Source organism: Danaus plexippus, chromosome 26, assembly GCF_018135715.1.
Source record: "Danaus plexippus chromosome 26, MEX_DaPlex, whole genome shotgun sequence".
In the NCBI taxonomy this organism is placed as follows: Eukaryota; Metazoa; Arthropoda; class Insecta; order Lepidoptera; family Nymphalidae; genus Danaus; species Danaus plexippus.
Window position 1 is genome coordinate 3,432,111 of NC_083554.1, and position 20,162 is coordinate 3,452,272.

Consider the following 20,162-nt stretch of genomic DNA (forward strand, 5'->3'; position numbering starts at 1 on the left):
TGGAAAATTTCTTGTGTAAATCAATCATTCCATTCTTCTTAAATGATTGAGTTTTCACTTCATTGATTATCTCGTTACCTTTGTTAAATTATTTGACTTATTTACCGATCCTATAAAATGATTTTTTTTTTTTATATTTTAGTAAGACAACTGAAAAAACGTACATTTCTTCCTGATATACAAGTTGAGGGCAGAATAAAAAAACCTTTTTAGGAAAATATATCACAGTTTTTTTATTAAGTATATTCCATTTCCATTATCAAATAATTATAAAGCTATAACAAAGATATAGATAAAATATAGAAGTTAATACGTCATTTTTTCCGTTCAAAAACAAAATAAGATAATTAATAATCTATACTCAACATATTTATAGAACATCGATTCGAATTGTACAGGAATATAAAATCTATTAGAGTTTATTTTACAAACGCATTGGAAATAGTGATATTATGATATAATATGATAATAATATGATACTGAAAAGCTATTGAGACATACCACACTTAGGTGTGAAAGAATAGTTAATGAGATATTGATATAAAATATTAATATATAATATTAAACACATCGTAGTTATAAAAAAAATAACAAATAACTATAAAAAAAATCTGAGAAAAGTAAAAACAAGGTCCTTCTATGCGTTTTTTGTGAGTGATTTTTTTTTCTTTTTTATTCTTTACGATGTAGATATATTTTTTTTGTGACGTCTGTTTATTTTTCCAACTATTACATAGATTTTAAACCTTATATCACCGAGTTATTCCTAACATATTTTTATTACAATTTTAAAGTATAATTGCTTAATTGGCGAATATAACACAGGTCAATCAGGCACTTTCATAGCTTCCCGCGGTTATTATTTATGTATAAGAAAAGGAAAGTTGGTTTTTGTATCACGAAACCAGTTTCGCAACGAAATGTTATGGTCCATAGTAACAAAAGATTTTCTAATAAGATTTAAATATTCATATAGGAATAAAAACAATGCCCATTAATGTCTTGTATTAACATCTAAAAAGGATGTAAATATAGATAAAGTTTGTAAGAATAAACATGTTAGAAGCTGAATAATTTAAACCTTTGTCTCAAACAAAGCAAGGTAATAAGTGTATACATTAATAGCAATTTATGTGTACAGAACAAATTTCGAATCAATATTTAATGAACTGAATGTTTAAAGTCTAAATGTACGATCAATCGTTTTATTTGTCTATATTTTAAAGCCTTATATTTCTTAGTTGTTATAGCTTTACTGCTTTATTAATACGCTTGTTATTCCTTGGTAAGAATATATATAAGGATGTTGTCATTCATGTTTATGAGGTGTTTGTAATTAATTATCAACGACGGTGCCTGTTTCGTATGTACAAACATATGTTATATCATTTTATTGTTTATCTAATAACTTATAAATGATAAGTTTCTAAATTATTTTAATATTAATAATGTTTTTTTTATGCAATACTCGGTCATCATTAGAAAGTATATGATTATATAGCTATATACTTTTATGATGTTTCATTGTAACGTAGATCAAGTGAAATAACTCTTATTATTCATGGTAACTATGTTTTATTACGAAATAATAAATATCTAACAAATAGCAATGATAATTTTGAAGTGTACAATAATCCAACACTACCCAACGATTCTATACCTTTGGATGTGCGGACGTCAAAAGATTTAAGTTCAGAGAAATCTGCGGCTTCTTAAAGGAGTTTCTACTTAAGATATCTTCTCTTTAACATACTTTTATTTGACAAAAAATAATGTTGCTTTACAATAACATCAATCACCTCCTGCCAAGACGTGTTTTATTCTATTAATGTATAGGAGTACAACGTGAATTTTAAAGATTTGTGCTTAAAATTTTATATTACCTCTTTGGAGAAAAGCCGTTATGCCTTTCTTTGTAGTCGTCTAGAATATTGAATGAGTTTTATTGAATTGGGTGTATTTAAAACTAAGCTGTATAAACCTAACGAGGGATGCGACCTGAATTTAAGACGAGGAAGGTGAAATTTTTATACAATAATTACTGGTAGAGGAATGACTCTTATGTATATTTTTTTCCCGCCATTTAATTCACAATTCGAAGCAAAATAGCTATGTGAATTTATAAACAAATAAATAATTTTTATTATACCAGTACCTATCATAATTGTATGATATAAACTTTTTCAATATAATTTTCATTAGAAACTTTTTTTTAACAGTAAAATATAACTGTATAAAATTTTTATTCGTTCTAAATCTTATGGCCACTAATAATTCAAATTAGATGTTAAATTCCAGACCATAAAGAATTATATATGTATAATGAAATTGATGTTTGCGAAATTTTTGCATTATTATTATTTAAATATGTATTTTTATTAATAAAATTTATATATCTTTAATATATATTAATATTGTTAGTTTGTTTGTATGTTCATTAGGAATTTATGCGGAAACCATGCAACGGCATTTTATACTCCTAGATCTATTGTCACAATGTCCAAATCTTCGTAGCAACATATTATATCAATTTACTGCACTGATTCAGTATTACCGAACAAAATCGTTAGTTTGGATTGTTAAATAAAGCGGAATAAATGATTTTAAACGTAAATTAAATATTGATTGGTTTGCTCGATTGATTGAAACATTAAATTATATAATACTAATACTTTCTCCATATGAAATTACATTCACTGAAACACTGAAACGCATAGGGACTTTCAACGGTTGTGTAATTTAATAGGATAAGAGTTGTATCAGATGGTAAATAGTATCCATTGTGAGACGACGAAATAACACGATGTACACATTTATGCACAAAGGTTGCGCATATTACCAAAATTGAAATTGCTCTGGCTATATATTTTTATATCCAAAAGTATGTACATTAAATTAATTACCAAATTAGATCGCGATCCGTAAATGTAACCGAATATCAGGAATTAATTGTTTAGTTAAATTAATAAGCAATAATTTACATTTAAAATAAATTAAATGATAATGAAAATGTAAGAAATTTATTTTCGGACGAGATTATATTGTATTGTGTTATAGTCACTCGTTATCCGTCACGTCCAATGACCAATGGAGACGGTCCCTAGTAATGGTATCGCGGTTCTTACAAGGAAAGTGTCAGTACGTCGGTGGCGTGCGTATTATAAACACAAACCATACTATAATAAGTTATTAGTTTGAAATTGTGAGAATTATAGTGTCGTGAATTACATTACCGTGATTTATATTGAATGTGTATACAATTAAGGCTTAAAATCGTGTGAAGTTTTAAATATTAATTGTGAGTATTTTTTTATATAAATAAATTATTTATTTTTATTCATATTTCTATGTAGTTATTATTTACAGTGCATATTATTTACTGTCACTGCGTTGCTGTAATTATTCAATATGATCTTCAGTTATTTTTTTTTTATTAAAATTTTGACAAAATTGTGCAAAGTTTATAATTTATGAATATTCATTAATTGAAACATTTTAACGGTATATTTTTCAATTAGATGAAAGCGTCGCTAGATAACAGGTTAGGTTACCTGATATGAAACCCGTTTCAGAGGATAATAAGGCTTTATATAAAAAAAGTAACCAATCAAATAAAGAGGACGCAATTTTTAACATTCTACTGAATGGTGAATAATGTGGACTTTTTGATCGCTTAACTATATTTATATTATAATTTACACTTCGCATTAAATTTTATAATAAACTAAAAAAAAACTAATAGAGACGAAGAAGATTAAAAAAAATAATAAAAAAAAAAACAAAATAAAAAAAAACTGTCAGTCAAGTTAACAAGCAAAAGTTCACTCAATGGAGATGATATTTATTCTTTTGTTAGCTAAATTTAATTATTGCTGAATATTATAATTTAATTGACTTATTTATTTCATGTTTAGGTAAAATCTATCGATGTATTTAATGTCAAGGAAGTTATCATACTTGTTTTCTACAAGTAAATAATTTATTATTAAAATGTTTGTAGAGCCTATATTTCTTACTACCTAATGTTAATATGTTTAGTGTTTGGAAAAATATTAAACAATCTCAAGGAACACTTCTCTTAATTACATAACTTTAGGTACGTGTGACTACATTTAATCATGATGTAGGTATGTGGTCACTAATTACAAAATGCAAGTGTTTAAAGGCACATATCTCGTTAAACGAATGGAATGTTAATTTTTATTTTATGAATACCATCTGAACTTTATCACATATAGGAAATGTTGGTTTTTTCTTTACTATCACAAAAAAAAAAATTAAAATTATAAGAATAAACGAAATTAAATTAATCAAACTTAATTGGTAGACATTGATTACATGTTATTTCGTTAGAATTGTATAACAAAATAATTATGTCAATAGCTAGGGAGATATTATTTTTTATAATATACAAAAAAGCTATTAAAACAACTCAAAGTTTAAATATAAAGGCTTTGTCACAGTTAATTCTCAGCTAAGATGATATCAAACATCTAGAGAGAATAATATCTTTGTTGACAATTTAAAAATGTTATTTTACTAAATAAATATACGTATATTGTAATATATTTTTCAAATATAGACATCCTTCAAGTAAAGCCTATAAATAAAAATATTATTAAGACAATATTCTTGAGTAATCTATTAATATTAAGTTAGTTACTATTAGTATTTAGTTCAATGTTTTATTTCGTATGTTTTCGTGTAGTCTAAAATGCTTGTGGAATGGTAAAAATGCAATAAGGTTCACTTCAATTTAAGGTTCACGAGTAACAATGAGACATAGTCTCAACATCGTGAGATGGCCTCTACGTGTCTGCAAGCGGAGACTGGCGTCACAGCAGCGAGCTGTTGCTACCGATGGCGAAACTGGTAATTAACTTGACAGATAATTATTATTTAGTTTTTAAATAAACTCAAAGCATGTTTATGTTGACGTTTAACATTTATTTATATTATCTTAAGTCTGACAAAATAATTAATGTTTTATTGTTATTGTTAATGTATTCCGAGTACATTAAAAGTATTATGAGTTGAAATGATTAAGGTTTATTTATTCTACAAATAGAGATATTGAATTAAATGACAGTTTTACATTTTTTTTTATTTTCGGAATGACCTAGTTCTTTAAAGCGAAATTAAGACTCATGGTATTAGAAAGCCTTCGTTGTTATTTATACAAACTGATGTAAATATATTGTTACTTGCGGTGAAAAAATTATGCCTTTATGAGACGGTTTAATTTTTTATGATCCAAATATGTCATACCTGACCGACAGGTATTCGAAATTTAAGATCTTTTTACATATATAATGTGTGTATAACTCGTAAGTATACTTGGAGACACAATAAAAATCAAATAGTTCGCTAATCTCACGTATATTAAATTATATAGGAATCTAGTGAGTGATGGGACGGTGGATATATTAACATGACTTTAATTGTATAGAATTTTATATAGCATTACATTATAATAAGTTTTGTTATAGGCAAAATATCACATTTGCAAACATGCCCGGCGAAAGGTCACAGGGCGAGATCAACTCAGGCTGTGGCGCCCCTCGAGTCAATCACGTCAGTAAAACCCTGGGAAGAAGTTCCAGGGCCTAGACCACTGCCACTATTAGGAAACACTTGGAGATTCATACCATATATTGGTGAGTGGTCATTTCTTCCCATAGTTTTTATTATTACTTCTTGTGGCTATCGAACGTAATAGATATTTAGGTATAATATATTGATTTTAATTATCTTTTGTTTAATTTTTATATTAACTTAATGTTGTTTAAATTTTGAATTAATAATATTTTGCTCCTTTTTATATATTATTTTTTTATAATTCATTTTATTTTTTTGTAATTAATTTCCTGCAAGGTCAGATTGATAAAAATAGTAGTATTAACTTGCCAAAATAATATTACGTCATCATATCATATGTTTCAAAACTATATTTTTTATTACTATGATGTAAAACTAACGGTAGTAAAGATCGCTTGAATAATAAAAAACCTCACTAAAAGAGTGAATGTCTGAATGAGTGAATGAATGGATCAGTTCGTTTATCTTTTAAATCAATGGGGATTACTAAAATCTGTTCTGGATTAAGCAACCGTTGGGTTTGTGGCTAACTATTTTAAAGACACTTTGATCTTCAGCAGAAGTAATGCTTATAATTTAACATTTTCGTGACATCAAGTTTTATTAAACATCATGTATTTGTAGATGTATGTTTTTAAGTAGTATACGCTTAGTAAGGACGAGCAAGTTTAATGTGGGCCCCATTTTGTTCGGATCCCATATCAATAGGTATACTCTTGCTTTACGGTTAATGTGGTTCTGAATTAAACTCAGAAATACTTCTTATGACGTCGCGGTTCAAATATGTGTCTTATAATAACGACTATAAAAAAATATATTTGAGTTTACATTAGAAATCAGCGTATTTTGTAATCGTAATGAATGTCTTTCTGTTGACTACATTTGTAGCTCGTTACAAGATATTACGTTCGTTATGTAGGTAATTGTATATTGTTAGTAACTTTGATTATAGTTTTTTAGGTGACAGAAATTTTATTAAGCATAGAAAAAGCGAAATATAAAAACAATTATCATACACTGAAATCACGATATTTTTTTGTTCTAAATACTGCACGTTTTGTGAAAAAAAATAAAAAATTTTTTTCCACAAAATTAATAGCTTTACTATATTTGAGAAGTAATTTCCGTGATTATTTTTGCGTAACATGTAATAACGCCTACAATATGTAAATAATTGCAACTGGACTTTTAAGAGTTCGCTGTCCGGCAATCGGTCGAAATCGGACGCTGTTATACATTCAAATGATACTCCTACGTGCTAAGAATAATATACGCATATATTATATTATATAGATAATTTATTTTATACATTATATATGTCGCAAAACAAACACTATATAACAAATACTGTCCTTTACCTGTAACATAATAAAATAAGTTTTAATAAAATACAAAAAAAAAATTAAGACTTATTGCTATAAAAAACATATATTTTGATGTATAGTTCAATAAATAATTAGTAAGTTCAAGAATAGTTTAAATGAAACATAGTCTTGTAAAGCTACGCGTTAAAATTTGTAGATATCTTCGGGAAATGTTGAAATAAAATATATAAAAAAAAAGTTTGTATATTAGCATAGATAGTCATCTATTAAACGTATAATAAAAACATGTTGTCAATGTATTATATATATATACAAATCTTTTAAGTATACTTTATCGATGATAATCATTATAAAGTATAATTGAGTTATTTATTTTTATGTATGTATTTTTCATAACTTTTTATTGCGATTAGAGGAAATTGTAATTCAAGCTTTTTTAAATGTTAATTAGTATATTGGTCCTTCATGTATCAGACTCGTCACTTACTGTAGTTATAATCAATATATTTTGTGTTGAGTCCGAAATAATAACAAAAAAAAAATTAGAGTATTGTTCAAGAATTTAATGACTTTCTTTTAATAGAATCTTAACTAATGAGATACAAACAGTTTGTTACTAGTATAATGTTGCTGACGAAATATTTTTATCAGGCCTACGAAATTGAGTAACGGTTTTAAAACATAATTTAATAATATATATTCGTTTGTATCGTATTAATGAAAAAAAAAAGTCGTAAATAATAGTTAACAACGCAATCAGAGTTTAGGTTAGTGGGTTAGAGGTGTAGATCGGTTGATCTAACAATAAGGCTTCATTCACATGATACGATCACACAATTTGATGAAATATAATTTTAATATAATAATATATAAAAATGTTTGGATGCGATATATAACACAACATAACTTCGGAGACGTGGGAACGAAAGCTGAGAATTATTTGTTTTTCAAGCAGAACTTCCGAAAAAAATTTAGAAGTTCAAATTCATAACTCCAGGTTTTAATAGTACTCTATGCGAGGTTCTACTTTTGGGTTTTCATGCAGATATGACAGGAAATTTAACAGTTGATACATATAAAGCAAAATATTGGGTGTATCTTAGCAAATGAGTACACAGATACTTTTTCATGGAACATAAGAATTTTGCAAGAGGTGTAAAAGTAACATGGAGAACTTACTTCATTACTACTAAAATATTTTATCAAAATCTCTGAGACATGTACGATCTGCATTAATGTTGTGTGTGCGTGTGTGTGGGGCCTTATGGCCCCGAGTTTTATTTTACAGGATGAAAAGCATATATTTTTAGTTCTTTTAAATTCTATATTTATAAATTTTATTATATTCATAGTTTAAATGAATTGGTAAAAAAAAATCTTAATATGCATAAATATTACATATGTATGTATAGGCATAGCTGTGAACATTCTCAGAAATTTAAGGAGTGGCCTTACTTTATCTCAAGCCAGATTTTTTTTTCGATATACTAAATAACGGTTACATTTGATTAATTTATACATTTAAATTTTTTTATATATTATTTTCTTTTTAAGTAAAAATCCATATCATTTAATTCTTTAAACTTAACGTAATTATTACACACGTGTACAAATTCAACGTGTCCACAACGTGCTATTAGCAGTTCAATGTTAATAGAAAAGTGTGTATTTCCTTCATTACTGCATTGTTATTAAATTTGCATCAACTTGTTAAGTGAAATGATTTATTTTTTATGAGACTAGGTTCTTTATTTTATTTAGTACAAGTAAGAGCTTAGAGACATATATAATATATATATATATATATATATACATATGTATAACTGCAATATATATATAAATATAAGGAGTATATATTATGTTCCAAAGGGGCAAAGAGAAGACGTCCTTTGTATATATTGGAATATATATATATATTGGAATGGGGTCCTTTTAGTGGTAAACGCGTAAAATTCTGTCTCCTTGGGATTAAACTGAACTAGAATCAGTTTATCCCATTCGGAGTCCCGGTCCAAGGAAGTCTCGATTTCAAACACAAGTTCGTTCACGAAGAATAATAGCTCGGCCTATGTAATAAGCGTCGCTAGTACTGTTGTCGCTAATTTGCAAAGCACCGAATGTTACTGGTTCGCGCCATGTCGTTGATATACCGAATGAACAGTGTTGGTGATAGCACTGAGCCTTGTGGCACCGACGTCAGACCCCATCAAAGGCCTTTGCGATATCAAGGCTGTCCGCTATGGCCTCCCCTTTGCTTCACTCAATGGCTTAATGGCTCTCAATGCCTTCATCCCATCAATACGTGAGGTATACTAGAAGATCCCCAGCGCGTCCCCAGCGAAAACCAAACTTATGGTCACAATTAAACTGGTTATCTCCTAGATGACCCAAAACTTGCGTTTTGATGATCCGCTCTATCACCTTTGACTATCATTTGAAGGTGGTCCATGGCCACTTTCTACGGAGACGGAACTTTACCACTAGTATAAGAGAGTGAAAATAGGCGCATTAGAACCGATGTCAATTCAGGAGCACATGTCTTTAACGCAATAGCTGGGATACCATCTGGTCCTCTGGATTTCTTGCCACCGAGGGTCAACAGGGCGGCACACAGAGCGCTCTGAATAAAACACACATTGTAGTCTCCGGGCACCGTGGGATGGTAGGCGGTGCTTTTCCCTCATCGTCAAGGGTCGGACCCGACGCGAAAAGAGTGCATAGAAGGTCAGCCTTTACAATGAAATTTTTGGTTTTCAAATCGTTGAAACTTCACTTGCTAGTAAATTTACATTAGTGCTATTCAAAATACATCTATTATAAACTAATCAACAATTTGTACATGAAAAAAATTTATTAAATGTTACTCATCTTATATCCAAGTTTAATGGCTTTTGAAACACTATCAAAACAACTACGAATTTGTTTTTACCCAATACCATCCCTTTATAGGTGAATTGTTATCGAAATTAATTCCTCATTAAATAAAATAAGTTTTATATAGTAAAAAGTATACTGATTATCTTTAGGACCGGGAAAACTGGCACATACTTTAAAGGTCAAATTTTCAAGGTCGTCATTGTTAAGACGATTACTTTTAATCGAGGCCGTATATAAATATACATTACGATTTATATCACGAAATAGTTTTTTATTCACATATAATTGATTATAATACTTTGCTTTATACAATAAGAGAATAATTAACGTAACGGTATATAGGTAGGTTTTTATAACTTTATTGGAAAATATACTATAAAGATGTTATGTAACAGAAAAAAAAAAATCTATCTTATTTATAAGTTATGGAACAGGTGACATGAGAATCTTCGAAATTCCAAAATAAATTAATACCAGTTGTTTAAAAAATGTTTTTTTTCTGAACTGTATTTTTTTTTATATTGTAAATATAACTTTTTGTTGCTGCCAGTGAACAAATTATCTATCATCAATCATCATATTAATATCATTACATATAATAAAATAAAGTCTCCCGCCGCGTCTGTCTGTCTGTGTGTTCGCGATAAACGGAATAACTACTGCACCGATTATCAAACAGTTACCACCACTTGATAGCGTGATTCTCGAGGATGGTTCTGGTATATAATTTGTTAAGTTTTTGTATTTATTTGTGTACACATTAACGATATTTGTTGAAGATGTTGGAAAAACATGAACCGTCTGAGAGCTTTTAATAAAAACGCCGCCTAAAGTCTTTGAGATATAACAAAATAATATATGGTTGATTTGTGTATCTTATATAATATATAGGTCTACAGAAACGTCCTCGGTGGTATATGTCTATACCTTAAGGAAAACATACTATATCCATTTTACAACTTTTTTAAATTGGTATTCCTATAGCGTTTATTGGAAAGCTATGTACATAAATACGGTATTAAGTCTTATCGAAATAAATTACTTCGTTTTCGAGTCTACATCAGTATCTGTAAATTACTTTTTAAATCATTTAAATGGGGCGTACCATTTGAAAGTTATCATAAAATAGGTTTAATAATGCTCAAAATTAAATAGACTATTTTATATTTTTTGTAAAGAGCCCGTGCGGAGCCGGGGCTGGTACCTTGTTAAGTATAAGTTCATGAGTCAAATTCTTTGGAGTGACTAAACAACAATCTTTCTAAAATTATACATAATTAAGAGAATGGAATATAAAATTCTAATAGAATATTTATTGGTAACAGAACAAATTAATTGGAAGATTATTTTCTATAAAATAATGCAATCGTCTGTTCTGACGATCGTAATGTTGACTGACATCGCGTGCATACAAATTGTTGTCAAAACTTTCATTGTAATAATGTACGCTAACGAAATATGAAATAAGTACAAGGTTGAAGATTGTTACGTCTTGAATTTATATTGTAGTAGTGTCCTATTACCAAAAATAGGGTATGGGGCTGTCGAACCTGCGTGCTGAACACAAGTTTTTCATTAGATAAACTATGTTGATGCTGAAATGATCTAAGATTAACGATAAACTGTAAACGATTTGTGTGTATGTCGGTTCAACATAGATTATGCATACTGATAAGTAAACGCTGTTAATTGTTTTTATTCTAAGTAGTTTATAAAAGATATTATTATATAAGATATATATTTATACGGTTTTATTTTCTGTTTAACCATACTTACAATAAATTAGTTTAACGTAGGAATTAATGTAAATCAATTTAGCGAGACAAATGTACAAATCATATTAATTGCTTAGAAAATAAATGAATAAATCAGTTTAATACTAAAGTATGTATAATAAAATAAAACCTACATTTTTCTTATTCTTTTTTGCGTAACGTTTTATGTTTATAGGTTATGCAGTATACGATATAAATTACAGATGCAAAGCCTTAAATTATTATAATTTTTCAACAAAATAAGTCACAGTGATTCGTTTTTCTACGAATATACGTGCTCTGGTAATTGAATTATTTTTTTTATTTCCATACAATACAAATAAAATATAAGTACTATAAACATTTTTTGTGAATTTCAACAAGCAACGGTGTAAGATTCTGAAGCTTCTATCATATGTTTATATAATTAATTCTATTCAAATGTAGGTAAATTGAAATATTATTTTAAAAGACTTGAGTCCTTCCTGACGTGTGTAGTTATAATTTCCTCTGTTGTAATTTTAGCGAGTTATGCTCGAGAGCTCACAACACACCCGTTACTTTATATAATTGCTGTTTCAAAACTTCGTCTGTAATTGTGTTTTATTTTTGCCATAAAACTTTAATTAAATTCAACTGAAATTTAAGAAAAATAAATTTATATGAATGAAGTTACGTAACTCCAGATTGTAATCTGATCTTAAAGTTGAAGAAGATTTCGTTTCGCATTAAATAAAAAATAAATCCTCAATGTTCGTATATATATTGGATATCATAACATTATATATTAATTCTCAATACAGACATATAAAATTCTATACATCTGTGATGAAGCAGTCATAAAAAAAAATGCGGTTTTGCAAGAAAAAAATTTGCTCAAACAGCACTCGAGTCAGTACGAAACTACTAAACTAGTTAGTATGTATAAATTATATGAAGAAATATTCTTTTGACACATCACTTAAACAAATATAAGCAGTTTATTTAAAGAAGTCCTACATCAATCTATACATGCCGATAAATTTTAACATATTGACATTAATTTAAAAGAATGATACGGTTCAGTTTTTTTAAGCATTCGTCTCGTAAGTTAAACAGAAAGTTGTAGAGCAAGATGGGAATCAAAATGTAAAAACTAGGGTAAATTAATTGCGAGTTCGCGGACATTTTACTGTTGTTTATAGCCTTACTTTGTTTCAAACTGGATTAACTTTAAAAGTACGGCGAGGCCGTCAATGATATCCGAAGAGAGCGGTCGTGATTAGAGAGCTGACATCAAGATATTATCCGCAAAATAGTTACTTTCTTGCTTGCAGGGCCTTTCTATTGTACTAATAGTGAGATTGGAAAAAAAACTAAATGCATACAGTGTATACGAAGAGAAAACTTAAAAGCTTAAATGCTTAAAACTTAAATGTGATATAATTGTTTTAATTGACTTTATTTTTAATTACTTTCAATAATGCAACTTCATTTAAAAGCTTCGAAACTGATTTAATATTATATATCTTTGAATATAATTACGTTTTATTAACTTCCGCTTGTTTATCGTTTTAAAAACCTGACTTTAAGGAGATTTTAATAGCTTTTTTATTTCTTATCTTTACAGGTGGATATTCAGTAGAGCATGTCGACAAAGTGTGTCTGTCTTTGCGTCAGCAATATGGAGATTGCGTCAAAATGGAAGGTCTGCTTGGTAGACCGGATATGCTGTTCGTTTTTGATGCGGGCGAAGTTGAACGAGTCTTTAGAGGAGAGGATTCGGCGCCTCATAGGTAATTTTAAGAATTTGAAGTAGTCTTCCTTTCTGAAAATTGATTACCTAAAACGAAAAGTCAGACCTTTAACTTTACTAGCTAAAAATAATTCTAGATAACAATATGTTGAAAACGAATTTATTTCTTAGTTATAGGTAAATTTATTTTCAGACCATCAATGCCCTCGTTGAACTATTACAAACACACATTGAGAAAAGACTTCTTTGGTGCCGAGAAGGACTGTGCCGGAGTTATTGCGGTGTGAGTAACTTTATATGGTCTTATCATACTCTAGTGAAACTGTACCTAAATCTGTACAGACCCGTTTGAATGAGTTTTTTCCGTATCACAAAGAATTAATATAGTTTTAAAATAATTAACGTAAAATAGATCATATAATTTGAATGTAATATACAATTTTTCACTAGTAAATCAAATTTAAATAGTTTTTTAGGGTAGCTAAACATTTAAGTGATGAATAGAATTTAATTTAAACTGCCAACATTTGATTGTGGGTATAATCCGTTTATGGCTGGCTATATTTTATCTGTAAACAATTTTAAGATGTTTATACACGATATAGTCGACATTTTGACGCGTATCAACCCCAAGCGAAGAATTTTCTTATAACATTAAGATGTTTGTCTCCTCCATTCTACACGACACTGGCAGGATGTACTGTGCACGTCTTTGCACGGATGAAGGCCATATTATTAAAAAAAAAGATGTTATCTTTTAGACGAGTAAGGTTGAAGAACAAAAAACTCGTTTTTATTTATACACTATACTGTAGGCATAAAAGTATTATTTTTACTTTATATTTAAATTTAAAGCTGTTAATTCAGAAACAAGAACCCTATTTTGTTGGTGATATTGTTGGATATGGTATCTTTGTTTTCCACAGTCATGGAGATTCCTGGTCAGCTTTTCGGACTAAAGTATCCCGTGTCGCTCTCAGCGCTGGCGCCGCCGCTCAGTACACCGACCAAGTTGGGGAGGTAGCTGATGCTTTTGTTAAAAGGTGGGTACATATTTTTTGACTAATAGCACTGGAATATATAATGCATTCTCCCAAAATTAGAAGATCGAATGAAGTTAAGTTTAATAAAATCTATAACAATTTCCCTTATAGGGTACGAAAAATAAGAAATGAAAAGAAAGAAACGCCGGACGACTTTCTAAATGAAGTTCATAAATGGTCATTAGAATGTAAGTGAGTTTGTAAAAAGCATGCGGTTTGATTATCTCGTGGCTCCATTAATGGAAGAAGCAAAAAGTATGAGTTTTCTCAATTACTTTATATAATGACATATTAATGGGAAAACTTCTTTTTACTCTTTTCGTTTTTTGGTAATTTGTTTTTTCTATGAACGAAATAATTATTTAATTTGCAGCGTTAGGACTTATAGCGTTAGACACGAGGTTAGGCTGTTTGGAACAGCACGAGGGTTCGGAGACTCAGCAGCTTATAGATGCTGTGAATACTTTCTTCTTGTGTGTTGGCGAGTTGGAACTCAGGGCACCATGGTGGAGACTCTACCCCACGGCCATGTTCAAGAGATATGTAGCGGCCTTAGACACCATACTTAGGTTAGTATTAAAAAATACATGAATTCTACTGAAAGAGCTACAAATTGTAATGTCAAATAATGGCCACAATTACATGTCACGGTTTCAATACCTTTTAGTGTTACTCAGTCTCATGTCAGCCGTGCCTTAAAGGAATGTCAAGCTAACCCAAATGGCAGTAAATCTCTTCTCCAAGACCTGGTATCAGCAGCCGGACCTCGTGTTGCAGCAGTAGCAGCACTTGACATGTTCCTTGTGGGCATTGATACGGTAAGTTGTAATTTAAAAAGGACTTGTACGGCATTGTATAGGTATTTATATTTCTAAATAATTTTTCTACAGTATACAGTAGTTTCTATATAATGAGGTCTAAGATTTTCACGAGTATTTTTGGATTACTACGCGTATTTAATTATTTTTAAAAACGACATACTCCCTACGTCTCGGTTACTTTACAACAACCGTGATTAAATCTCGTCTGTCCGTAAAATATTAGTTTCATTTAAGTATTATATATAGTTTATAGACAAAAAGTCGATCTATTAATTTTATAAAGATTACATAAAGTATTTAGAAAAGTATATATTTCTATGCGTGCAATTTTTTAATAATCTTTTTTATGTTGATTTAAAAAAATACCATTAAAATAAAAAAGGTATAGTAAAAAAAAAATTAAAGATATCCATTAAATATTTCATTAGCGCCTGTAATTTTTTTATAAGCAAAACTTTATATGTACCAAATGTCTAAGAAGATTTTAAATATATTTTTTCTTACACTTTAGACGTCGAATGCTGTAGCCTCAACTCTATATCAACTCTCTCTAAGGCCTGACGTCCAAGAGAAGTTACATAAAGAAATTTCAGGTGTATTACAAGGACGCCCTATAAGACCTGGAGATGTTAATAAAATGCCATATCTAAAGGCGTGCATCAAAGAGGTTTTAAGGTACACCATATTAAATTAAATTAATAAAAAAATATGATTGCATTTGTTAAATTTTAACCATAATTACAGAATGTATCCAGTTGTTATTGGTAATGGCCGGCAATTGAGCAAGGACACAGTTATATGTGGCTATAATATTCCGAAAGGGGTAATTAATATTCATATAAGAATTTGTAGCAAATAGTTATAATAATAAATAAATTTTAGTACATGTTGTTACATGAAATACTTTATCTTTAATCACTTTAAAATTATAGGAATCATAAAATTTATAACCTATAAATATTTTATTGTATATATATGATTTATTTTTATATAAATGATTTAATTACTTTCATATAAATGATTTATTTTTATTATTATTTTAGACGCAAGTGATATTCCAACACTACGTTATGGGAAACAGCGATGATTATTTCACAAACGCTTCACAGTTTTGTCCGGAAAGGTGGTTACAGCGTTCAATATATAAACACCATCCATTCGCGTCCTTGCCGTTTGGATTCGGCAAAAGGATGTGCCTCGGTAGGAGATTCGCTGAACTTGAAATTAATATCATCATTTGTAAAGTACGTACCGACTATGTGAAGACTGGTAGATGGTTGTTTTTAAAATTAATAACAGCGCCATCTCTTGACAAATCACAAAACTATAATATATTTAAAGTGATGTGTTAATTGTACATGATTTTACAGATGGTTCAATCGTTTCAAATGGAATACCACCACGAGCCCCTTGAATACCACGTTCATCCCATGTATACTCCCAATGGACCTATACGTTTAAAGCTTACTGACCGTTAATCTTAAGCCAGCGTCTATCTTCCATTAATTGCTGTAATAGCTTCTTGTTTGTCTATTGTAAAAATCGATATTAATTTAAAAATAAAAATTTTTATATTTAGAATATCATTTTTTGTTACCAATAAAATGTAAGGAGTTCTTAATGAAATTAATTTTAACTCAATTTCAAGTTTTCAATTGAAAGAAGTTTGATTTCATTGTGCCTTTAAATAATATGACTTATGTGGAAATATTCTGTACAAATACAACCTTTAGAACAAGTCTTATCTATTTTTTTTAGCTGTATATTTAAATTAACAAAAATAGCATGGAGGTTATATTAATCTGGATTTTGTAAATTTTTAGTTTTCTGTATCTTTTTAAGCACAAGACGTAATAATATTGCTGGATATAGTATAAAAAATCGTAAGTGGTAACTTGCTTTTCTTGTACCTCTATGTTGTTGTAATTTATTATATTTTTTATTTTTTTTTTGTACAATAAAGATTATTCGATTCCATTCCACTAGTCTTAATTTTAACCAATTAGGAATGCCTTAAAGTATACTTTTTAATTATTTTCAAACAAAATTAATCATAGATTAATTGTTATTTTTGGATATACTTCTTGCCTTTATTATTTTGTTCTGTTATTTTTCAAAGTTTCCGTATTCATACTAGCAATAATTCACCACAAAATATGATGGGATTAATTGAATATCAACATTCTGTTTTATCAGAGAAGAACAGATAGAGTAAAATATTTTTTGTTCGTTTATTACTTTATTACTGGACTGACTGAATTTATCAAAACTTTAAATTTATTCATTTAAATGAAACTTATATTTTTCGGATATACTACGCGGATTTTATTATTTTAAAACTATATAAACCCGACGTTTCGGTTACTTTGCAGCAACCGTGATCACGGGCAGACGAGGTGTGAATGTCTGTCAGTTGGTCCTTGTTATTTATCATCTACCGCCATCGATTTCTTAATTTTCTGGCGTGCCGCTCTGGATGCCGGCAGAATGCGCTTACGGTGTCACGAGGTCCTGCGATGTGGTCACGGACATGGAGTTTTATATTTTTAAGGAGGCAGTCCCAGGTGTTGGATAGATTCCAGCCATCTTCTCTATTGAAATTTGGATGTTTTTTAATTTCAATAGTCTAGCGGATTATTACTATATTTCAATAGCCTCGTGGCTATTGAAATTAAAATTAAATTAAATTATACCAGAATTCAAACACAGTTCTATTCTCCTTTTAAACAGTCTTTGATTTCGTTTTACTTTTAACAACAATTATGAATACAAAAAAGTTTTTATAATAATTGCTGACAGCCTCGACTTATTTTCATGTTGCATCCGTCATTAATACTGATAGCGCTGATTTATATATATATATATTGATTTCAATATAGTAATTCGATTCAATAAAATATATTCAAAGAAATATTGAGAACATGTTATTTTGCAGTATACTAAATAACGAATACTATGAAGTCTTTTGTAATACTTTTCGTCCAAATGTAAAAAATCTTTTACTTATGTGCCTTTCTTTGTCCTTATAGCCTGTGTTTATTTTCTTGACATCGAAAGTTTGCTAGTTTTATTAGTTAGAAAACATGTATCGATTATAATTATTGTTAAGTTATCTATAAATAGGTCATAATCAAATAATCTTAGGTCAGGATTATTTCGTGTTCATCTATAAAAAAAATATTCAATATATTATAAGTGTGTAAGTTTGTTAGGGTGAAAATGTGTAGGGATGTTTGTTGCTCTGTTACGAAAAATATACTGAACGGATGTAGAAAAAACTTTCAGCAATGTAGTTTAGAAATCAGATTAACATAAAAGTTATAATGTAATTAAAAATCGGTGTATTTTTCTAAGAAACACGCCACGAAAGTTGTCTTTTGTATTACGTCACGTATAACAGACGTAAATGGAGTTGCCAGTTGTATTTTTCCTTTTAATTATTTATTTCTCTCAGAACCAACGGAAATTGCGTGTAAACATTAGTACTAAATAAAAAAATGTTTAAAAGAATCAAACTCGAAATGTATTCGGCAGGAAAGTAAATAAAAGAACAAAATACATTCATAGAATGTTTTACTTAGGTAGACTCAAACAATCCTACTAATTTACATTTTATTTATCAACTTACATTCCATATTGTGGAAGGCATATACATTTGCAAGTTCTTAGCCATTGTATTATAAATGTTTCACAACACAGAATGCGTTATATCATAGACTATATAAAACCAAACTTATCTATGGCCACAATACATTTTATCGGTAAATATTTACAAATATCACATATGAGTATAGTATTATAAAATATATTTACTTATAAATGTTTTATATTTTAAAAGTTGTTGTGTAAACAAACACGTGATTTTACATAATTTGACTAGGCAGATAGGTTTGCGAGGGACAGTTACGTTCTGTTGATTTTATACATGCATACATATGACTATACTTCCTCTTATGGCACTATTTTATTGTAATAAAATAGGCAAATGTTATAACATCTGAATAAAAGCTATGTTGGCAGTGAGAAAACGTTATGCATTATTTTATATAAACGTAAAGAAAATATTTTACATAAAAATGTTACATTTTTTTTAACGATCACATATATCTTAGAGTTATTATAATATACTAACAAGGATTCTGAGTTGATTGTACATTTAAACCGTTTTTCCTTTTCATTTGTTTGTATTTCATTGAACCAATAGCAACTGCTATGATCAAGGCAACAAACAATACGGAACCTATAATAGCCAGGTTGTCGAATCCGGAAAACTGACCAAGGTTTTCTTCAGCGGATGATTTACTTAAATCTCTTACATTTCTCGTTTTGGGTTTTGTACGAGAGAAATCAAAATTATCTGAAACAAATGAGATGACATTGATTACATAATAGGGTTAAGGGTACATAATAGTTATGTATAAAATATTGAAACTACTTATATCTATCTATATATATATATACTCAGTATGGAAAAGTTAACACGAATTATATCTGCTCTTTTTGTACATATAGAATACAACCTTGAGTTGAAATCGTATAAGAAATTGCTTTAAAATGGAGAATCAGAATTACGTTGAGAGGAATATAACTTGTTGATATAATTTGTATAAGGAATGTTAGTTATAGTTATTGATATAATCGAAATAAAGGGCACATTTTATACGATTCTTTTGAGGTCTAATAAATTTGAATATTACACTGTTCAAGTTTGGCTATCTAGTTTTTAAATGATTAATAAGTGAAATGTACAAAGAACTTGAACTGAATGAACTGTTCAATTCACAATTTTTATTTTATAAACTACTGATCACTACAAGGAATATAAAATTAAAAAAAAGTGAACGAGATAAGTATGAGACGAAAACATCAGACAAAATCTTTGCAACTCGTCTATAGCGGTGGACATATTTTGAAATGTCGATATTTCTGTGCGATTTTAGATTTTCTTTTTTTATAATAAATTAAAAAGTGCTCTAGAATAATATTAAATTTATTTTGAATTTCCTTAC

General features: G+C 28.9%; 2 protein-coding genes across 3 annotated transcripts in view; one reads left to right on the forward strand and one right to left on the reverse strand.

The window, feature by feature from the left end:
* Window positions 1-3,152: 3,152 nt before the first annotated feature.
* Window positions 3,153-17,085, forward strand: LOC116774372 (probable cytochrome P450 49a1). Of its 2 annotated transcripts, none has more exons than XM_061524887.1 (13): window positions 3,153-3,298; window positions 4,762-4,872; window positions 5,490-5,657; window positions 13,164-13,329; window positions 13,483-13,572; window positions 14,216-14,332; window positions 14,444-14,520; window positions 14,706-14,901; window positions 15,000-15,150; window positions 15,665-15,828; window positions 15,898-15,976; window positions 16,197-16,353; window positions 16,524-17,085. In XM_061524887.1, the coding sequence occupies exons 2-13, from the start codon at window positions 4,776-4,778 to the stop codon at window positions 16,565-16,567; spliced, it is 1,506 nt and encodes a 501-aa protein (XP_061380871.1). In that variant the 5' UTR covers window positions 3,153-3,298; window positions 4,762-4,775; the 3' UTR covers window positions 16,568-17,085. The 2 variants fall into 2 exon arrangements, with proteins under 2 accessions (XP_061380871.1, XP_032522980.2); XM_032667089.2 differs by having other exon boundaries at window positions 16,197-16,397; window positions 16,524-17,080.
* Window positions 17,086-18,709: 1,624 nt separating this feature from the next.
* Window positions 18,710-20,162, reverse strand: part of LOC116774533 (mucin-2) — a 30,142-nt gene continuing 28,689 nt past the window's right edge. Inside the window, exon 9 of the mRNA XM_061524799.1 lies at window positions 18,710-19,510. Coding sequence (XP_061380783.1) covers window positions 19,281-19,510 — 230 coding nt within the window. The 3' untranslated portion in view covers window positions 18,710-19,280. The remainder of the gene's footprint in view (window positions 19,511-20,162) is intronic.